The following is a 22,224-nucleotide window of genomic DNA, read 5'->3' on the forward strand; positions in this document are numbered from 1 at the left end:
AGTTCATGGATTCATTTCCTTTGTTAAGCAAATTACTATTTCATTAGTTCTCACTGTGCAAATTGTAGTGTTTCAGAGGCACAATACAGAATTAACATCTGATTAGTGCCATGCTTATATTAAATCACCCAGACCACTTAGCATGGCAGAAGACCTGTCACCATCTGCCTCCATCACCGGCAACTTTCTACTTTCATTTCCCCAAATGTTCATTCCTATATCCCAAGCTCTTTCCAAATCAAACTCTCTGTTTTTCCCAAATTCAATGCTGTTTTGTCTCTTTACACATTATTTATGTCAACTAGAATCTCTCTCCTCTCTCTTCCATTTTAAGATGTGACTTAAATGTGACCCACAATCTAAAGTCATCTTTTCAAGTGAAAGATTACTGATTACTTCTTCCGTTCTCTGTGTATGTGTGTATGTGTGTGTGTGTGTGTGTGTGTGTGTGTGTGTTGACTGTCCCTGCGGACTTTCACCACTATATTTTGATATCATCTATAGTTAGAAGTATTTAGGTTCTCTTCATTTTCATTGTTGTATGAACATCTCAAACCCATGGTCTAGAGGGAACACAGTCTATTGGGAATAGTAGAACAGATAGACAAATTTATTTATTTATTTACTGAGACAGAGTCTTTCTCCGTTACCCAGGCTGGAGTGCAGTGGCATGATCTCGGCTCACTGCAACCTCTGTCTCCCAGGTTCAAGTGATTCTCCTACCTCAGACTCCTGAGTGGCTGAGATTACAGGCGTGTACCACCACACCGGGCTAATTTTTGTGTTTTTAAATAGAGATGGGGTTTCACCATGTTGTCAAGACTGACTTCGAACTCCTGACTTCAAGTAATCCTTCCACCTCAACCTCCCAAAATACTGGGATTACAGGCATGAGCCATCGTTCCCGGCCAGAGACTTATTTTTAGATCTATAAAATCTAACATACTCCATGGCACAATGCTTATGATAAATGCTTAATTAGTCATTTAAAAGTGAAATCATGTTCTTTATAAGTACTCCAACTAGAATTTAAGTTCTAGGAGATAATTTTCTTTTATTTTCTGACTATTTTTTTCTTCTGTGACCAGAAGCATGATAGTTATTGGTGAATTAAAATAAATAAATAAATAAATAAATAAGTGGATAAAAGACAAAACTTACTTAGTCTTGTAACCATATGGCATCAAAATTTCACTATCTCAAAAAGTTTGAAAATTGTTATATGCAAATTATTAAGAGTTAAAAAACTATATTTATTCAAATAGCTGAACTGCTAATCTTTCAATGAGATATACAGAATATCATTAACTACAGAACACTTTCTATGGATTCAAGGCCAGAAAGAAATAAGGGAAAAAATTCAACGTTGTTACATCTACAGCTTTTACAACTACCATGATTTGACATATTTGACATATACATGTTATGATGTATAGTTAATGTGACCATAATTGATACTTTATGCCAGTAAAGTTGGTTGATGTCTCCAGTTTTAGCATAATTCTTAAGAGTACTCTCTTTTCCTTTCAAAGACTGAATCTCTAAATCAGGACATATGGCACCATACTCGTATATAACAAGTGATCAATTTCAGATGCATATACTACCCCACCCAAATTAGAAGAAATGCTTAAAGCCTTTAGTGTTCTCTATAAAAATTTTCATTTATATTATGAAAGAATAATGAAGGTAACTCTTCCCGAATGGGCACAAAATATTTTTTTATACCTTCAAATAATCAAAATCTGTATTCTAACAGATTTTTGTTTGTAGAAAATACTTTTAAGTTGAATTTCAATGGCTTTCTTTATAGTACATGGCTAAACTTTGATTTGCCAAGACAAACCTATATACGAACGTATTGTTATTATTATTATTTTTTTGAGATGGGATCTTGCTGTGTTACCCAGGCTGGAGTACAGTGGCACCATCTTGGCTCACTGCAACATCTTCCTCCCTGGTTCAAGCAATTCTCCTTCTTCAGACTCCAGAGTAGCCGTGATTACAGGCATACACCACCATGCCAGGCTAAATTTTGTATTTTCAGTAGAGGTGAGGTTTTGCCATATTGGGTAGGGTGGTCTCAAACTTCTGACCTCAGGTGATGTGCCTACCCTGGCCTCCTAAAGTGTTAGGATTACAGGCGTGAGCCACTGTGCCCAGCCAGAATGTATTATTTTCATTTGTGAGCTGTGATATCTCCTGCATCTTGTAACAGGGTTAAAACAAACATGACACATTGTAGCCTTTATCATTAGTAATTTTCACACCTAAAAATGTTTTATTACAAAACACTAAATTTGTAATTCTGTACTATGGCCACTGAAACAAGGATTTGCAAGTAATGTGAAAAATCCTCTTATTTAAGCATAATATATTGTAATTACAAAGATGGTAAGTCAAAATATAAAACAGATTAATCAGATCCAGAGACATTAGAGTTATGTGCCACTAAATATACAAGTATGTTAATACATGTGAAAATAAATATTGCATATGTGGTGTCACACTTTGGATTCCAAAATAGAAAAAGAAGAACAGTGGCAAAACTGGTGATATCCAAATAAACTCTGAAGCTCACTTAATAGGACTACAGCAATGCTAATTTCTTAGATTTTTACAAATGTTCCATCATTATTTGGCACATGCAAGATGTTATATTTAGGGGAAGCTGGGTGAAGAATGTTTGGAAGCTATGTACCTTTGTCACCGTTTTTATAAATTTAAAACTATTCCAAAAATAGTTTACTTAAAAATTGTGTGGTTATATGAATAAACCACTCATATGTAATAGTTTAATGATCTGTTTATATCCAAACATTCAAATATTTCAAGGCTTTGAATAACATCTGAAATATCTATCTATCTACTTATACATTTATTTATTAAAAGTAGGGTAGTAAAAAATACTAATGAAAAATACTAACAAGTCTGTTCAAATTTCCCTGAGGTACTCAGAGCACCTTTTCACCCAATTTATAAAACTACTTGCTTTAAATAGCACACATACATATATATATATTTGCCATCAACTCTTAAATCTTAACCATAGAATTAGAACCGAATTTTCTGCTGATGTTTTAACTTTAGCATTGCTTAAATCTCTCTTTTTACGTAATAACTTTCAAAATGAACATTATATTAGGGTAATAAAACAGACATAATATCTTTCAATAGGTAAGGTAATAAAAGTAAGTTTAATGGCTTTCAAAAAGTTCATAAATTTTGTTGCTGAAATTTAGTGCAGTCTATCTTTGTTGGATTAATATTGATTTCATGCTGCTGTTTCCCTGGGGTTATTTATGTAAGAAATAAAGCCTTCAGAAGAATGATCTATTACTCACCTAGGAGCTTCTTTACCCCTTGCCGCTTCTGAATATTGCTGAGCTCCGTCTGGCAAGGTGGGTCTGCAATGACATTAAAAATGTTACTTAGAGGATTGTAGTTAAACAAAGAAAGTGTAATTTCTATGTTATCAAACTTCACTTGGTCTTTGCGTGCCTTCAGAAGACACATATTACATATTAATGGTTTACTTATGAAGATACATTCATATAGGTACATACATGTGTCTATCATCTATCTATCTATCTATCTATCTATCTATCTATCTATCTATCTATCTATCTATCTATCTAATATCTATCTACATAGAGAGAGAGAGCACTCATGCTACTTTCCTAATTGTCAATATATATATCACCTTGGTTTTCCTCAGAATGCCTGGATCGAATTTTTTAAAAGTATAAAAGATACTTATATGATGAAAAAAACTTATTTACTTTTAAAAGGTCAAACAAGTCAGAAATGTGAATTCAACTAATTGACTGCTGCTGAAGCAATTAACTGATTATGTTTTCCCCTCATTTAAAAGTTTCTATGATATAGACAAATAGCTTTGTGTTATACAAGTAATGTATGAAAAAGTTAATGCTTCTTTCCAGCTATATTAAAGATCTTATTATAAATTTTAATATTGTATAATGTTAAGAGATATTGGTCTTTTTAGTTTCATCCATATATGCAATTTAGGAACAGGATATAATATAAAATTATTTCTGATAAGCCATTATTTAAAAATAAGCTGAAAACATTTAAATCAATTTGGAAATAATCTTTGCCTGTTTTCAAACTTAACCACTTGAAGGAGGACATTTGTAGAGAAATGTAAAATTCTAAATAGTCACAATATAGTTTGTCTTATATTGTTACTCTTATATTTACTATTGGCCCTTTGTATCTGTGAGTTCTGCACTTACAGATTCAACCAACTGCTAATTGAAAATTTTCAAAAAATAAAAAATATAGAGATGGTTTAAATATAAGAGGACGTGTGTAGGTTATATGTCAATACTTTGCCATTTTATAGAAGGGATTTGAGTGACTTGATTTTAGTGTTCACAAATTGTCCTGACATCGATACCCCTTGGATATCAAGAGATAACTGCATATAATTATATACATACATAATATGTAAAATATATAGTCTTATCTGAAAGCAGTTTAATGCATTTTGTATTCATAGTCTAAAAACTTACTGTTAATGCTTGCTATATAAAAGTGGCATTATAAAATATTAAAACTGCAAAATAACATACTATTTCTTATTGTCCTGTGGTACAACTTTTCAGTAAAAAGGCAAAGTATAATTAATTTAAATGATTTTAAAAGTCTATAATATATTGAATTCAAAATATTCAATTATTACATTTTATGTAAAAAAATGGAATAAAGAATGAGATAGTTGCTTAACATATATTTTGTAGTTTAATATGTGAATTTAATCTTGCAAAATCTAAAAAAAAATTCATCTTACAGAATCTAAAATGGAAAGAAAGAGAATCATTCCAAGATGGCCAAATAGGAACAGCTCCAGTCTACAGCTCCCAGCGTGAACGACGCAGAAGGTGGGTGATTTCTGCATTTCCAACTGAGGTACCACATTCATCTCATTGGGACTGGTGAGAAAGTGGGTGCTGCCCACAGAGTGTGAGCCAAAGCAGGGCAGGGCATTGCCTCACCAGGGAAGCACAAGGAGTGAGAGAATTTCCTTTCCTAGCCAAGGGAAGCCATGACAGACGGTACCTGGAATATTGGGACACTCCCACCCTGATAATGTGCTTTTCCCATGGTCTTAGCAAATGACACACCAGGAGATTATATCCTGCGCCTGGTTTGGCGGGTCCCATGACGAAGGAGCCTTGCTCACTGCTAGCACGGCAGTCCGAGATCGAACTGTGTGAGGCAGCAGAGAGGCTTGGGGAGGGGTGTCCACCATTGCTGAGGCTTGACTAGGTAAACAAAGCAGCCAGGAAGCTCGAACTGGGTGGAGCCCACTGCAGCTCAATAAGGCCTGCCTGCCTCTGTAGATTCCACCTCTGGGGGTGGGGCATAGCTGAACAAAACATAGCAGAAACTTCTGCAGACTTAAACATCCCTTTCTGACAGCTTTGAAGAGAGCAGTGGTTCTCCCAGCATGGAGTTTGAGATCTGCAAACGAAGAGACTGCCTCCTCAAGTGGGTCCCTGACCCCCGAGTAGCCTAACTGGGAGACATCTCCCAGTAGGGGCTCACGGACACCTCATACAGCCAGGTGCCCCTCTGAGATGAAGCTTCCACAGGAAGGATCAGGCAGCAACATTTGCTGTTCTGCAGTCTCCCCTGATGATACCCAGGCAAACAGAGTCTGGAGTGAATCTCCAGCAAACACCAACAGACCTATAGCTGAGGGTCCTGACTGTTAGAAGGTACACCAACAAACAGAAAAGAATAGCAGTAACATCAACAAAAAGGACATTCACACCAAACCCCTATATGTAGGTCACCATCATCAAAGAACAAAGGTAGATAAAACCACAAAGATGGGGAGAAACCAGAGCAGAAAGCCTGAAAATTCTAAAAGCCAGAGCGCCTCTTCTCCTCCAAAGGATCTCTCTCAGCTCCTCACCAGCAACAGAACAAAGCTGGACAGAGAATAACTTTGACGAGTTGACAGAAGTAGCCTTCTGAAGATCGGTAATAACAAATTCCTCTGAGTTAAAGGAGGATGTTTGAACACACCACAAGAAAGCTAAAAACCTTGAAAAAAGATTGGACAAATGACTAACTAGAATAAACAGTGTAGAGAAGACCTTAAATGACCTGATGGAGCTGAAAACCATGGCACAAGAACTATGCAATGCATGCACAAGGTTTAGTAGCTGATTTGATCAAGTGGAAGAAAGGGTATCAGTGATTAAAGATCAAATAAATGAAATGAAGTGAGAAGAGAAGTTTAGAGAAAAAGAGTAAAAACTTATTTAAAAGTTTAAAAGTAAAAAAGTGTTCACAAATTGTCCTGACATCGATACCCCTTGGATATCAAGAGATAACTGCATATAATTATATACATACATAATATGTAAAATATATAGTCTTATCTGAAAGCAGTTTAATGCATTTTGTATTCATAGTCTAAAAACTTACTGTTAATGCTTGCTATATAAAAGTGGCATTATAAAATATTAAAACTGCAAAATAACATACTATTTCTTATTGTCCTGTGGTACAACTTTTCAGTAAAAAGGCAAAGTATAATTAATTTAAATGATTTTAAAAGTCTATAATATATTGAATTCAAAATATTCAATTATTACATTTTATGTAAAAAAATGGCTCCAAGATATATGGAGAACAAAGCCTCCAAGATATATGGGACTATGTGAAAATATCAAATCTACATTTGATTGGTGTACTGAAAGTGATGGGGAGAATGGAATCAAGTTGTAAAACACTCTTCAGGATGTTATCCAGGATAACTTCCCCAACCTAGCAAGGCAGGCCAACATTCAAATTCAGGAAATACAGAGAATGCCACAAAGATACTCCTCAAGAAAAGCAACCCCAAGACATATAGTTGTCAGATTCGCCAAGGTTGAAATGAAGGAAAACATGTTAAGGGCAGCCAGAGAGAAAGGTCGGGTTACCCACAAAGGGAAGTCCATAAGACTAACAGCAGATCTCTTGGCAGAAACCCTACAAGCCAGAAGAGAGTGGGGGCCAATATTCAACATTCTTAAAGAAAAGAATTTTCAACCCAGAATTTGATATCCAGCCAAACTAAGCTTCATAACTGAAGGAGAAATAAAAGCCTTTACAGATAAGCAAATGCTGAGAGATTTTGTCACCACCAGGCCTGACTTACAAGAGCTCCTGAAGGAAGCACTAAACATGGAAAGGAACAACCAGTACCAGCCACTGCAAAAACATGCCAAATTTTAAAGACCATCAATGCTAGGAAGAAACTGCATCAACTAATGGGCAAAATAACCAGCTAGCATAATGACAGGTTCAAATTCACACATAACAATATTAACCTTAAATGTAAATGGGCTAAATCGCCCAATTAAAAGACATAGACTGGCAAATTGGATAAATAGTAAAGACCCATTATGTGCTGTATTCAGGAGACCCATCTCATGTGCAGAGACACATATAGGCTCAAAATAAAGGGATGAAGGAAGACCTACCAAGCAAATGGAAAACAAAACAAAACAAAACAATACAGGGGTTGCAATCCTAGTGTCTGATAAAACAGACTTTAAACCAACAAAGATCAAAAGAGACAAAGAAGGCCATCACATAATGGTAAAAGAGATCAATTCAACAAGAAGAGCTAATTATCCTAAGTATATATGCACCCAACACAGGAGCACCCAGATTCATAAAGCAAGTCTTAGAGACCTACAAAGAGATGTAGACTCACATACAATAATAATGGGAGACTTTAACATGTCACTGTCAACAACAGACACATCAACGACACAGAAACTTAACAAGGATATCCAGGACTTGAACTCAGCTCTTCACCAAGTGGATCTAATAGACATCTACAGAACTCTCCACCCCAAATTAACAGAATATCCATTCTTCTCAGCACCACATCACACTTATTCCAGAATTGACCACATAGTTGGAAGTAAAGCACTCCTCAGCAAATGTAAAAGAACAGAGATCATAACAAAATGTCTCTCAGATCACAGTGCAATCAAATTAGAACTCAGGATTAAGAAACTCACTCAAAACTGCACAACTACATGGAAACTGAACAACCTGCTCCTGAATGACCAGTGGGTACATAACAAAATGAAGGCAGAAATAAAGATGTTCTTCGAAACCAATGAGAACAAAGACACAACATACCAGAATCTTTGGAAGATATTTAAAACAGTGTGTAGAGGGAAATTTATAGCACTAAATGCCCACAAGAGAAAGCAGGAAAGATCTAAAATTGACACCCTAACATCACAATTAGAAGAACTCAAGAAGCAAGAGCAAACACATTCAAAAGCTAACAGAAGGCAAGAAATAACTAAGATCAGAGGAGAACTGAAGGAGATAGAGACACAAAAACTCCTTTAAAAAATCAATGAATCCAGGAGCTGGTTTTTTGAAAAGATCAACAAAATAGATAGACTGCTAGCAAGACTAATAAAGAAGAAAAGAGAGAAGAATCAAATAGATGCAATAAAAAATGATAAAGGGGATATCACCACCAATTCCACAGAAATACAAACTACCATCAGAGAATACTATAAACACCTCTACGCAAATAAAATAGAAAATCTAGGCTGGGTGCGGTGGCTCACGCCTGTAATCCCAGCACTTTGGGAGGCCAAGGCGGGTGGATCACAAGGTCAGGAGATCAAGACCATCCTGGCTAACACGGTGAAACCCCGTCTCTACTAAAAATGGAAAAAAATTGGCCGGGCACGGTGGTGGGCGACTGTAGTCCCAGCTAGTCCAGAGGCTGAAGCAGAAGAATGGCGTGAACCTGGGAGGCAGAGCTTGCAGTGAGCCGAGATTGCGTCACTGCACTCCAGACTGGGCGACAGAGCAAGACTCCATCTCAAAAAAAAAAAAAAAAAGAAAAAAGAAAATCTAGAAGAAACGGATAAATTCCTGGACACATACACCCTCCCAAGACTAAATCAGGAAGAAGTTGAATCCCTGAATAGACCAATAGGCTCTGAAATTGAGGCAATAATTAATAGTCCACCAACCAAAAAAAGTATAGGACCAGATGGATTCACAGCCAAATTCTACCAGAGGACCAAAAAGGAGCTGGTACCATTCCTTCTGAAACTATTCCAATCAATAGAAAAAGAGGGAATCCTCCTTAATTCATTTTATGAGGCCAGCATCATCCTGATACCAAAGCCTGGCAGAGACACAACAAAAAAAGAGAATTTTAGATCAATATACCTGATGAACATCGATGCAAAAATCCTCAATAAAATACTGGCAAACTGAATCCAGCAGCACATCAAAAAGCTTATCCACCAAGATCAAGTTGGTTTCATCCCTGGTATGCAAGGCTGGTTCGACATACGCAAATCAATAAATGTAATCCATCACATAAACAGAACCAAAGACAAAAACCACATGATTATCTCAATAGATGCAGAAAAGGCCTTTGACAAAATTCAACAGCCCTTCATGTTAAAAACTCTCAATAAACTAGCTATTGATGGGACAAATCTCAAAATAATAAGAGCTATTTATGACAAACCCACAGCCAATATCATACTGAATGGGCAAAAACTGGAAGCACTCCCTTTGAAAACTGGCATAAGATAAGGATGCCCTCTCTCACCACTCCTATTCAACATAGTATTGGAAGTTCTGGTCAGGGCAATCAGGCAGGAGAAAGAAATAAAGGGTATTCAGTTAGGAAAAGAGGAAGTCAAATTATCTCTGTTTGCAGATGACATGATTGTATTTTTAGAAAACCCAATCATTTCAGCCCAAAATCCCCTTAAGCTGATAAGCAACTTCAGCAAAGTCTCAGGATACAAAATCAATGTGGAAAAATCACAAGCATTCTTATACACCAATAACAGACAAACAGAGAGTCAAATCATGAGTGAACTCCCATTCACAATTGTTTCAAAAAGAATAAAATACCTAGGAATCCAACTTACAAGGGATGTGAAAGACCTCTTCAAGGAGCACTACAAACCATTGCTCTACAAAATAAAAGAGGACACAAACAAATGGAAGAACATTCCATGCTCATGGATAGGAATAATCAATATTGTGAAAATGGCCATACTGCCCAAGGTAATTTATAGATTCAATGTCATCCCCATCAAGTTAACAATGACTTTCTTCACAGAATTGGAACAATACTACTTTAAAGCTCATATGAAACCAAAAAAGAGCCCACGTTGCCAAGGCAATCCTAAGCCAAAAGAACAATCTGGAGGCATCATGCTACCTGACTTCAAACTATACTACAAGGTTACAGTAACCAAAACAGCATGGTAATGGTATCAAAACAGAGATACAGACCAGTGGAACAGAACAGAGCCCTCAGAAATAATACCACACATCTACAACCATCTGATCTTTGACAAACCTGAAAAAAAACAAGAAATAGGGAAAGGATTCCCTATTTAATAACTGGTGCTGGGAAAACTGGCTAGCCATATGTAGAAAGCTGAAATTGGATCCCTTCCTTACACCTTATATAAAAATTAATTCAAGGTGGATTAAATACTTAAAACCATAAAAACCCTAGAAGAAAATCTAGGCAATACCAGTCAGGACATACACATGGGCAAGGACTTCATGACTAAAACACCAAAAGCAATGGCAACAAAAGCCAGAATTGACAAATGGGATCAAATTAAACTACCGAGCTTCTTCACAGCAAAAGAAACTACCATTAGAGTGAACAGGCAACCTACAGAATGGGAAAACATTTTTACAATCTACCCATCTGACAAAGGGCTAACATCGAAATCCACAAAGAACTTAAACAAATTTACAAGAAAAAATCAAACAACCCCATCAAAAAGTGGGTGAAGGATGTGAACAGACACTTCTCCAAAGAAGACATTTATGCAGCCAACAGACACATGGAAAAATGCTCATCATCATTCCCCAACAGAGAAATGCAAATCAAAACCACAATGAGATACCATCTCACACTAGTTGGACCAGTGATCATTAAAAAGTCAGGAGACAAGTGCTGGAGATGATGTGGGGAAATAGGAACCCTTTTACACTCTTGGTGGGACTGTAAACTAGTTCAACCATTGTGGAAGACAGTGTGGTGATTCCTCAAGGATCTAGAACTAGAAATACCATTTGACCCAGCCATACCACTACTGGGTATATACACAAAGGATTATAAATCATGCTGTTATAAAGATACATGCACACATATGTTTATTGCAGCACTATTCACAATAGTAAAGACTTGGAACTGCCCAAATATCCATCAATGATAGACTGAATTAAGAAAATGTGGAACATATACACCATGGAATACTATGCAGCCATAAAAAAGGATGAGTTCATGGCCTTTGTAGGGACATGGATGAAGCTGGAAACCATCATTCTGAGCAAACTGTCACAAGGACAGAAAACCAAACACTGCATGTTCTCACTCATAGGTGGGAATTGAACAATGAGAACACTTGGACATAAGGTGGGGAACATCACACACCAGGGTCTGTCATGGGGTGTATGGAGTGGGGACGGATAGCACTGGGAGAAATACCTAATGTAAATGAAGAGTTAATGGATACAGCACACCAACATTGCACATGTATACATATGTAACAAACCTACATGTTGTGCACATGTACCCTAGAACTTGAAGTATAATAAAAAATAAAATAAAAATATCAAAATAAAACATAAAGAAAAAGAAACATGTTTGAAAATCTTGTATAATTACCATATTGCTCTATTTCATTTTGAAATTGATCCAATTGATTCCTTTGTTAGTCCTAATAATCTTCTGAGTCTCTTATATTAAAGAATTAGTAATCAAATTGCATAGTTTTTTAATATAGACATTTAAAATGTCATAGCTCTCCAAATATGACATCTGAGAACTAAGAGCAAAGAGTCCAGCTTAAGTTTTAATATTATATTGAAAACAATTCTTCTAGTTGTAATTGGCTAGTTATTGTAAAGCAGAAATAGTATTTCCAATGTTTACTTGAACATCCTGGTGCATTTGAGTCTATACCTGAAAATCCAGGTACATTTGATTGGAATTTTGATTAGTAAGCTCAGAGAATAATCCTGACTACCAGTGTTACAAGCTCTGTGTAAGGGAACATTTTAGAATTTCAAGAAAATCATGACTGATTGGATTGTTCAAGCACATATAATATTTGGTTTTAGACTGGTTTCTTATTATTTATAAGCCAGCTCTGTAAGTCTGGCCTTTATGTATTCTTAGAGCATTTAATTGAGACTTCATCTATCATTTAAACTCACTTGCAAAGAACTGATCTAGATAAAGAATTGTAACCTAACTAATTGCATTAAAGTTTGGACAGAATCAGACTATTAGGTTTACATAGGGTATGGACTAATAGGTCAGCTTAGATTATACACATGGATTCGTCTCATAAGATGTATTCCCCCATTGTGTTTACTACCAACGAGTGTTTCAAGTTTATGCTAAATTCTTATTTTATGTGCTTAAAAACTGTATGAGAATCACAAATCAACAAAATATAAACTTTAATCAGAATATTTTATTAACTGTTCTAAACTAATATGGGAAAAGATGAAAAAAAAGTAAAAGTTAAATTTCCAGATGTTATTTGTTTTGAATATAAAATTGTTCATTGTTCTGCATTCTGAATTTAAAAACCCAGACCCCTACACTGGAGTCATCATATTAGGAATTGGTAATTTTCAATACAACAGTAGCAATGCATTTTGATTTACCCATGAAATTTTGAACTAAATAAAATGTAATTAGAATAAATACATTTAAAATACTTATATGTTTCCAACAGTTACTACAATACAAAGCATGTTTTCTATCCTTGTAAGTAGTCATTTCGAAGAAATATTTGTTTTTGGCTGTCAAATATATATAGATAATATAGAGTCAAAACTGAAAAGAAAGTGGGCATTATGGAGGTTTGTGAATGAATCTTTCAGTTGGCAGCGTATGGCTGCACAGCCTGTGTACTGCACAACTCCAACAGGGTACCATCTACCTGAATTGCACCATCAATGGTGCCCTGAAGTTTCACAACAAGGCAGCCCTCGAGCAGTTTTACAAATAAGCCACTGTCCTTACTCACTTTTCTTCTCAATACATTATTGATCATGCAGGCTCTCATAGAATGGTTATACTTTTAAAACTATATGAGGTTCGTTTCATTCATAGAAATTTCAAATATTCACAATTCCAAATCCTCCATATTTATTTCATTTAATAGGAAAACCATATCTTTTAAAACAAATGAATTAATCCCCCATGCACTACACTTTGATATCTCTTCCTGTTTATTAAATGTATACATAACCTCCAATAACGTCATTAATTTTCATTTCATTCTTGAGAAAAAACACTGCATAAACTAGTTATTGGAAAACGATTTGCTGATGTTATTCATGCTGAATAAGACTTTCCAATAAGTTGCTCTGATGATTCTATGACATTTTATATAGAATTACCTTGCTATTTCTGAAAGCAGAATTAAAAATGTTTGAAGACAGAAATCAAGGAGTTTCATTTCAAATACCAGTTTATTCATGTACTCATTTCATAATGTGAGGTTATTGAGTATGAATAAACTTCAGTCTTTAGCCATAAAATGGGAATATTTATACTTTGACAGGGCTATTTGAGTAATAATTGTATGTACACGAAAGACCAGGTGGAGCTGAATAAATGTTAGTTTTCTTTATCATTCCTTTATCTTACACAACAGCATTTTCAATGGAATAGCAACTAATAAATGATTTACTTTTTAGAGTAAGTAGAAGTAGACATATTTTTATGAAACTACATTCTTAACACGTAAGGTAGCTAAAATTCCAAATTAGTATTCCTCCTACTCACTTTTTCAGGATTACTAAGAATAAAGAATTCTACAAATTACAATCATGTTCATTTTATATTTCTTGATTGTCATGATTTTAGAAAATTAGCCATAGAAACAAACTTGTTTCTTAATCAAAATTAAAACATGTTTTTCTCTTGGAAAACTCCAAGTATTTCACTGGCTTGAAATTGTACGTTCCTTTTGTTGTTGTTGTTGTTGTTGTTGTTGTTGTTGAGGTAGGGTCTCACTCTGTTACTCTGTTGCCCAGGCTTTAGGGTACAGGTGCCATCTCAGCTCACTGCAGCCTCCAACCTCGCCCTCCTGCCTCAGATCTCTAAGTAGCTAGGACTACAGGCATGTACCACCACTCCTGGCAAATTTTTGTATTTTTTGTAGAGACAGGATCTTACCACGTTGCACACACTGGTCTCGGACTCCTGAGCTTATGCAATCCACCCACCTTGGCCTCCCAAAGTGCGAGGATTACAGTCACGAGCCACTGTGCCCAGCTGAAATTTTTAACCTCATTTATTAAACTTTCAAAGTTAACTTTAATTTTATAATGTGAAAGTTATTTTTTAGAAAAACATCATTATTTTCCACATTATGCAACTGTAGTCTTCATTACAGTTTTAAGTAAACCTAGATTAAATAACCTCTCATTCCATCCTATTTTTGAGAGAGAGAGCACTCTATATATAGCAGCTATATAGAGTATCTATGTATCTATCTATCTATCTATCTATCTATCTATCGCTACAGTAAATAAGAATTTCAGGAAAACATTCTAAGATGGAATATTTGAAAAAATCACCATATAAATTAATGGTTACTTTTTAATAAAAGTACTTATTGAACTAAAAGAATACACAAAAACGAAGTTGTATCATATCACTAGCACGCCTTCTCAGTTACCCTGAGAACTTTTGTAACTTCTAGCAATTAAAGTAATGAAATGTTGGCTAAGAGTTTACCCAAACCATTCTAAGTGTTAGAGAAGTTGTATAAGCTCTTTTACTAGCTTAGGTACCATTTATTAAACTATTTCTGCTATGCACTAAATGAATCAGAGTGTAAATCTTCTTATGGCTATACAAAAATTAACACTTTGGGAGAATGCTGCTCTTTAAATGAAACATAAATAAAGTAAAATTTTGCTATGGGTACCTTTAATCAATCTTACAAATATTGCTACAAATCCCAAGAATATTCTAAGATAAAAGTATTTATCTATTTCTGTAGATGAAGCATTCAGAGTTATTCAGAATATTTTAAATGTTTTTGTGTATAGACACCAAAAATATGCTATCGTAACATCAAAAAATAAGAATAAAAAACTAAAATAACATTTGTCATCATAAGAAAAGCGTCTATGACTACATGTATTTTTCTGGCAGTTTAGCTGGATTTACTACTTTTTATTTTTTAAATTATTTAAATGCACACTTACCATTAATACTAGGATGGAGGTTTTTAAGAGTATTTAACTTGAAAGCACATATGTAATATAGCCAACAATGTGTGTTTGTGTGTATAATACATATTTTAATACAGTAAATGTATTTTTTAAACTTTTTTAAGAGTGGCTCATAAACAGTTAAGTTACTGTACTCAACTAAAGAGTAAAAATAACTTTATTATGAATGCTCTGGTTCACTCAACTCATTTAATACGATCACAAAATAGAACATTACAACTCCACAGTATAGTGATAAAAAACTCATTATTTTACATTGTGGGCAAAGCAGATAGCAAATTAATTTTAATGATTACTTTTAATATCTATGTTCTTATATCTCTATGTGCTTCTTGGTGGCTCATAATGGAAACTATAATGCAGTGCATTAATATAAAATATTAATTACTATTTTTCATCTTATTTAGCATGTGTTGCATCTCTGGCAGAGTTGTTTGCTCAACAAGCTGCTTATTTGCTCTTTTATTAAACACTTGAATTACAAAAACGTATATAAAATGAATGAGCATAGTGTACTGTTTTATTATCGTAAAAAATAAGTAAAATTTGACATGCAGGTCAACTATTTGCATCGTTAGGGGTCTCATCTTTTACCTTGCTGTCTCTGGAAGCAGTAGCACCATTCATTGTTAGATATTAAACTGTCCTTGTATGTGTCACAAGAATTGAAGAATGCCTTGGTACACTGTTCATTCTTATCAAGGTAAATGCTTCTGAGCTCTGACTGGTCCAATAGCAGGTCATAGTTTGTATCAAGTCTGTTAAACATCCAGCCAAGTGAGTCCTTGCAAATTGGCAAGATACTGGTATCAAATCCTAAAGGCAAAGAGAGAAAATGACTAGTTAAATATGAAAGACACCATTAGCGGAAAGCAAAATAAGTCAACATAGCAGGTAGCTAGTGTAGGATATCTAATGAATAGTCAGAGAAGTAGAGCATTAAATTCATCATGAGTAATTTGTTTCAAATTAAAGTGGATATAGTAGTTTCTACATTTCAGGATAGTTGTGAGAATTAATTAATCAGAAAGCATCTGGTACTAATTAGTCATTCATTCAATAGCAGTTACCATTATAATTATATATTATTTATATTACTTTACTGATCAAATGTCTTTAAATAAACAGTATATCATGATAAACATCTCATTAGATATATGTAAATATTATTTTAAAATATCCTGTAAACAAAAAATAAAATATATATTATTCACAGAACTGAAAATAATACCTTAAAAGCATACTTTACACAAAATGAGTAATAACTTTAATAATGCCCTATATGTTGGTCACTCTGCTATTTCACATAAACCTGTTGACCAGAGAAAGAATAGTCATCACGTAATTTATACAGCTACTTGGTCTCCTGCTTCCCTCAAGGAAATTTTACAAATGCAAATGTGTTGTTATGGGAGGCCAGATGGTGCACTGGATAGAGCAAGTATAGAGAAATGATGGAACTGGGTTTGTATTCAAGCTACACACTATTCCACATGGGTAACCCCTGGTAAGCTGCAGACCTCACTAACCTCAGTGTCCTAAATAGCATCAGATGCAATGCCAGTGTTTTGAACTATTTTAAAAATTTGCTTTCAACAATTCTTATTTTTAGGGATTCAGTGAGCTCTAATTTGTATGTTGCTCATCTAGTTGTTGTTTAATTTTCTCTTTCCTACTCATTACAAGTGAAAGTAAACTAATAACTCAGTTACTTGCATGGAAGAGAGGATATATTGGAGACATGGGGACTTATGAAAACAGTATCAAAAAGATGTAATCTTCAACAACAGGGTTTGAAGAGTAGTTTAAAGATTCATGAGTGCAATTCTCTCAGATTTTGTAGCTAATTTTATGTTCTAGTAATACAAAATCTATTTTGATAGTTTTTTTTCTTGTTATACTTTGAGTTATAAACATGATAGAAATAAAAATATAAATACTTAGGATTAAAAATTAAATTGGAGATTTGGGGGCTTGAAAAATTTATAATTTCACAGACTTTCGGGAATTTGTTTTATTATTTTTCAGAAGTTTAATGCTATCTGTGAATCACCATATTAGAAAATGGGAATACATAGGTGAAAGAGGTAGTTCTGGCATTTTCATAAAAGTTTAGAGAAAGAATTGCAGTGTTTATTTTTTTGGTGGTGTTTAAATTCTCTTTGTAAAATTGTTTATAGAATCAAAACAGAGTTATCCTACTCAAACAAACAGTAAATAGGAATTCTTTATTTCCTATTTACTGTGCAAGCTCTTATCTTGGTTCTGGAAATGTAAGGTTAAAAATGTAGATTATGTCCCTATTACCTTGAAGCAAATTTTTAAAACAGCATATTTTGAGATATTGGTTTAAACTACTCTTATTACCAGAAGTTGCCAAAAGCTCAAGGATTACATGAATAAAGCAACCTTGGTGTGAGATTTCTGGTGTGCTTTTGATCCGAAGTATACATGGGTCTACATAGAGAAATGACCATCTCTTTCTAAAATGAGTATCTGTTATCTATCTTATGTCTGGCAGGAAAAGAGCACTGAGGAAAGAGAGATGGGTATAGCCAAATAGATGAAAGACAAAAACTTCTCTGGGATTCAGCCAATTCTGAAAGGTCAGACTCAATTTGGAGGATGCAGAAGTAGATGAGATATGTGCTACAGGGTTTTGTAGGTTGAAGGAACTGCCCAGAGAAACTGAGCAGAATAGCATGAGTTAGGGATTTGCCAATTAGGGTTTTCTGTCTGGAGACTATATGCAACATTCTAACTAGAATGTCTAGAAATGAAACATGTAGTAAATGAAAAAAAACCCATGCTGGATGGTATTAAAAGCACATTGGACACCCGCAGAAGAAAAATAATCCTTGAAACTGAAGATATGTGAAAGACATTATCCAAAATAAAGCACATAGGAGAAAGAATATGATAAAGAAAAACCAACCATGAGCCTTACTGAGCTGTGGGACTATGTCACTTGCCTTAAGATATAAGACATTGGGGTCTCAGAAGAATACTCAAAGTGTGGGGGTTCAGAAAATTATATGAAGAAATAATGAATTACAACTTTTTAAATTTGAAAACTATTACAAATGCACAGATACACAAAGTACAATTAACATCAAGTAGCAGAAAGAAAGAAAATGAAACTAAAGCATACCATAAACAAATTCGTGAAAGCCAGCATCAAAAAGAAAAACAAAACTTTACAAGTAGCCAGAACAAATACCGAAACAGGAGAAATTTTGTACAGAGAAACAAAGATGAGAATGGCAGCAAGCTTCTCCTCAGAGGCTATGAAGCCAGAAAACAATGGAATATTTCTAAAGTGCTTAAACAAAGAAAAAAGCTATACCTAGCAAAATTATCTCTCAAAAATTAAGCTAAAAGAAAGGCCTTCTAAACACAATGTAAAGCTGAAAGATTTCAAGAGTTGTTAAAATAATTTCTTGACAGAGAATGTAATAATACCACATAGAAATTTGGATCTACATCTAGAAATGAAGAGGGCCAGAAATGCTACATATATAGGTAAACATAGAAAACGTTTTTCACTTCATTTTAATCACTTTAAAAGCTAATGAGTTGTTTAGAGCAAAAACTATAACAAAGTACTGTGGAGTGTACGACATATGTAGAATTAAAATGAATGAAACTAATAGCATGAAATGCCTGTGTGCTGGGGTAGGGAGCGAAGTGAATTCTGGCAAATTTCTTACAGCATATGTGAAGTGCTACAATATTATTTGAAGGTACATTGTGATAAGTTAATGATGTATACTATAAACCCTAGGGCAAAAATCAAAAAGTAAAATATAGTTAATTAACTATGTTAGTTTGTTATTGTTGCTGTAACAGATGACCAAGAAATTTAATACCTTAACATTAATTCATTATTTCATAATTCTGTAACCTAAAAGTCCAACACAGATCTCAAAACGCTAAAATCAAGGTATCTGCAGTTCCTTTTTTGGGGCCGTGTCAAAGAATGTTTCTTTGTTCAGTGGGTTATTGGCAAGATTTAGTTCTTTGAAGTTAGAGTATTGGGGCCCCTATTTCCTTGATGGCTACCACTGGAGGACAATTTCCACCTAGCCACCATCCATATTTCTAGGCGTGTGGTCTCTTACCTCATCTTCAACCATTTCTTCCACTTCCTTTACCATCTCATTTCTTTTTTAATACAGGTGGGAAAAGATGTCCACTTTTAAGAATGTATGCAATTAGATAGGGCCTATCTGGATAATCCAGGATAATCTCCTTATTTAAAAGTCAGGTGATTCATAAGTTTAATTCCATCTGCAATCTTAGTTCTATTTGCCATGTAATATAACAGGTCCAGAGATTAGAATATGAGCATCTTTGAGAAGTAATTTTTTGCCTCCCATCTAAACCAACTGTGGAGCTGAAATGTGAATCATGAAAAGATATAAAACTGATAGGTCTAATTGAAAATAAGGCAAGATGAGAGAAAAAGAAAAAGAAAATAATAGCAAGAAAATAAAATAATAACAAGATGAAACTTCTAAACACAACCGTATTGACAATCATTAAATTAATATGGTCTAATCCTTACATAAAAAAGGTAGAGACTGTCAGACCAGACAAAAATATCAAACTCAATGCTATGCTGCCTCTAAGAGACCCATTTTAGATATAAAAATACAGACTGGTTAAGAGTAAAATAATGGAATATTGAATCACAAAAGCTGGAATGGCTATGTTTACATAAGACAAATTAGGCACCAGAAAATGAGTTAAAAGTCTAATTTTCATTGTGGTGACAAGAATGAGATTTCAGGTTAGAACTTCAGTTTCCTTTTTATGTCTATTGATTTTGTTTATAAATATTTATCGTATAATATAATGTATGCAATGCTATATATAATATATTATACATAGTGACTGTATGATAGATTAAATATAATATTACATTATATTTGTATTGTATTATATAGTGATGAAATGATAGCACTAGTCCAGAGCTCTCAATGTCACCAAATAGTAGCTATTGTCTAAAAAGTTCAGAATAAGAAAATTTTTCCCCAAAATGAACCAGCGTGACTGGAGTAGAATGGATGAGGAGAAAGTGGCAGTTGATGGGGTCAGAGCATGAGTAGTCTGCTCACTCACATAGGTCACAGTAGAGACGCGGCTTTTACCTAGAGATCACCCATCTTCCTCTCTGCTTCTTTTCTCAAGGATGGCTTCAGGTGATTGACCTGATCCACTGAAATAATGGACTTGACATTTACTGAGTTGAGAAAGACAGCAGAAGAGTGAGTTTGTGTGGGGTATCTGGCTTTGGGTATGTTAAGTTTGAAACACCTGTTGAACTTTCAAGAGATGATTGGAACACAGAGTTAAATGTAAGATTCTGGGAATCAAAGCTACAAGTATAAATTTGAAGATCATCTGTATATAGCTGATTTTCTAAATGGGATACTGAACAACATCTTAAAGGTAATGATTACAGCTAGAAGAAAAAGTATGAAGTCTTTGGGACTACCAACATTTAGATATCAAACAGTTGAGAAGAAATCAGGAAGGCAGACTCAGAGGGTGGCCCATGAAGTGAAAAAGGTCCGTTTATTCACTGTTGGAATCCTGAATGGCTCGGGCAATGTTTGGCAAATAGTATGAATTTAAAAATATTTTGTAAAACTGATTAAATGAATTAAGTGCGAAGTATATGCCAAACACCGTAAAGGGTGGGGCACAAGCATGAAGAATAGAAAATATGGAACATATATAAATGTGCGTTCAAACAACAACAACAAACCCAAAGTGACAAGTGGTAGAGCAGGTACTTTAAGAACAGAGAAAAAAGAAAATAGTGCAGAGTGTCAGGAATGCTCAATAAAGGATGAAACACATGAGGTGAAATTTGAAAATCTAAAAGGAGTTAAACCAGTAAGAGTACTTCGTGATGGAGAGAAGTTTGACAGAGGGACAGAAGGAGAGGAGGAAGGAAATAAAAAACATTCTCTGGGCTGGGCGTGGTGGCTCACGCCTGCAATCCCAGCACTTTGGGAGGCCAAGGAGGGCGGATCATGAGGTCAAGAGCTTCAGACCATCCTGGCCAACATGGTGAAACCCCCTCTCTACTAAAAATACAAAAATTAGCTGGGTGTGGCGGTGCCTGCCTGTAGTCCCAGCTACTTGAGAGGAAGAGGCAGGAGAATCGCTTGAACCAGGGAAGTGGAGGTTGCAGTCAGCTGAGATTGTGCCACTGCACTCCAGCCTGGCGACAGAGTAAGATTGCATCTCAAAACAAACAAACAAACAACAACAAAAACATTTTCTGCTGGGATTCAAAGGACATTTTCAAAATTATTTTAAAATATGGCTTGGAAGCAAATATTCCATTAACTCATCATCTTCTTAGATAACATTGACAACTTTGGATGCGAAAAACTAAGTGAGATTACAGGTAGTGAATGTAACCCAAACAGTACAAATTTATCATTATTAGCTGGCAGGTACAGCTTAAGAAAGGGATCTAGAAAGGAAAATACTTAACAACACTCACTCAAGGACTAATCTAAGGAAAAAGACCAATATCCTACATGTCATCATGAAAATAATGTTAGAAAGAGAAGAGATCACTCTTTAATTGTAAAAAGAAAGTAATATAACCACCTAAAAATCTGCTGCTACATGCAGATGTCATGAGTTATGGAATACATTAACATAAAGAAAATTCACGTAAGGGCATAGAAAATTATCAAGGAAATAAACAATAAGTAAACAATTGTATTAAAAATAATAATTTAAAATAATTCCTTTAGGCAGAAATACAAAGACTGAGGGACTTTGAGAAAACATTTTCAACTGTGAGAAATATGAATATTACAAACATCTTTGTAATTATTAAATGTCAGGATTCTAAAACTCAGAAACATT

General features: G+C 34.7%; 1 protein-coding gene across 2 annotated transcripts in view; it reads right to left on the reverse strand.

The window, feature by feature from the left end:
* The window catches only part of SPOCK3 (SPARC (osteonectin), cwcv and kazal like domains proteoglycan 3), a 490,780-nt gene that overhangs the window by 4,727 nt on the left and 463,829 nt on the right, over positions 1-22,224 (reverse strand). For both annotated transcript variants that reach the window (XM_033215626.1, XM_033215625.1), the window contains 2 exons: positions 15,922-16,143; positions 3,345-3,407 (listed from right to left, as the gene is read on the reverse strand). In XM_033215626.1, coding sequence (XP_033071517.1) covers positions 3,345-3,407; positions 15,922-16,143 — 285 coding nt within the window. The remainder of the gene's footprint in view (positions 1-3,344; positions 3,408-15,921; positions 16,144-22,224) is intronic.

This window comes from Trachypithecus francoisi, unplaced genomic scaffold (assembly GCF_009764315.1).
Source record: "Trachypithecus francoisi isolate TF-2019V2 unplaced genomic scaffold, Tfra_2.0 Lachesis_group1, whole genome shotgun sequence".
Classification (NCBI taxonomy): domain Eukaryota; kingdom Metazoa; phylum Chordata; class Mammalia; order Primates; family Cercopithecidae; genus Trachypithecus; species Trachypithecus francoisi.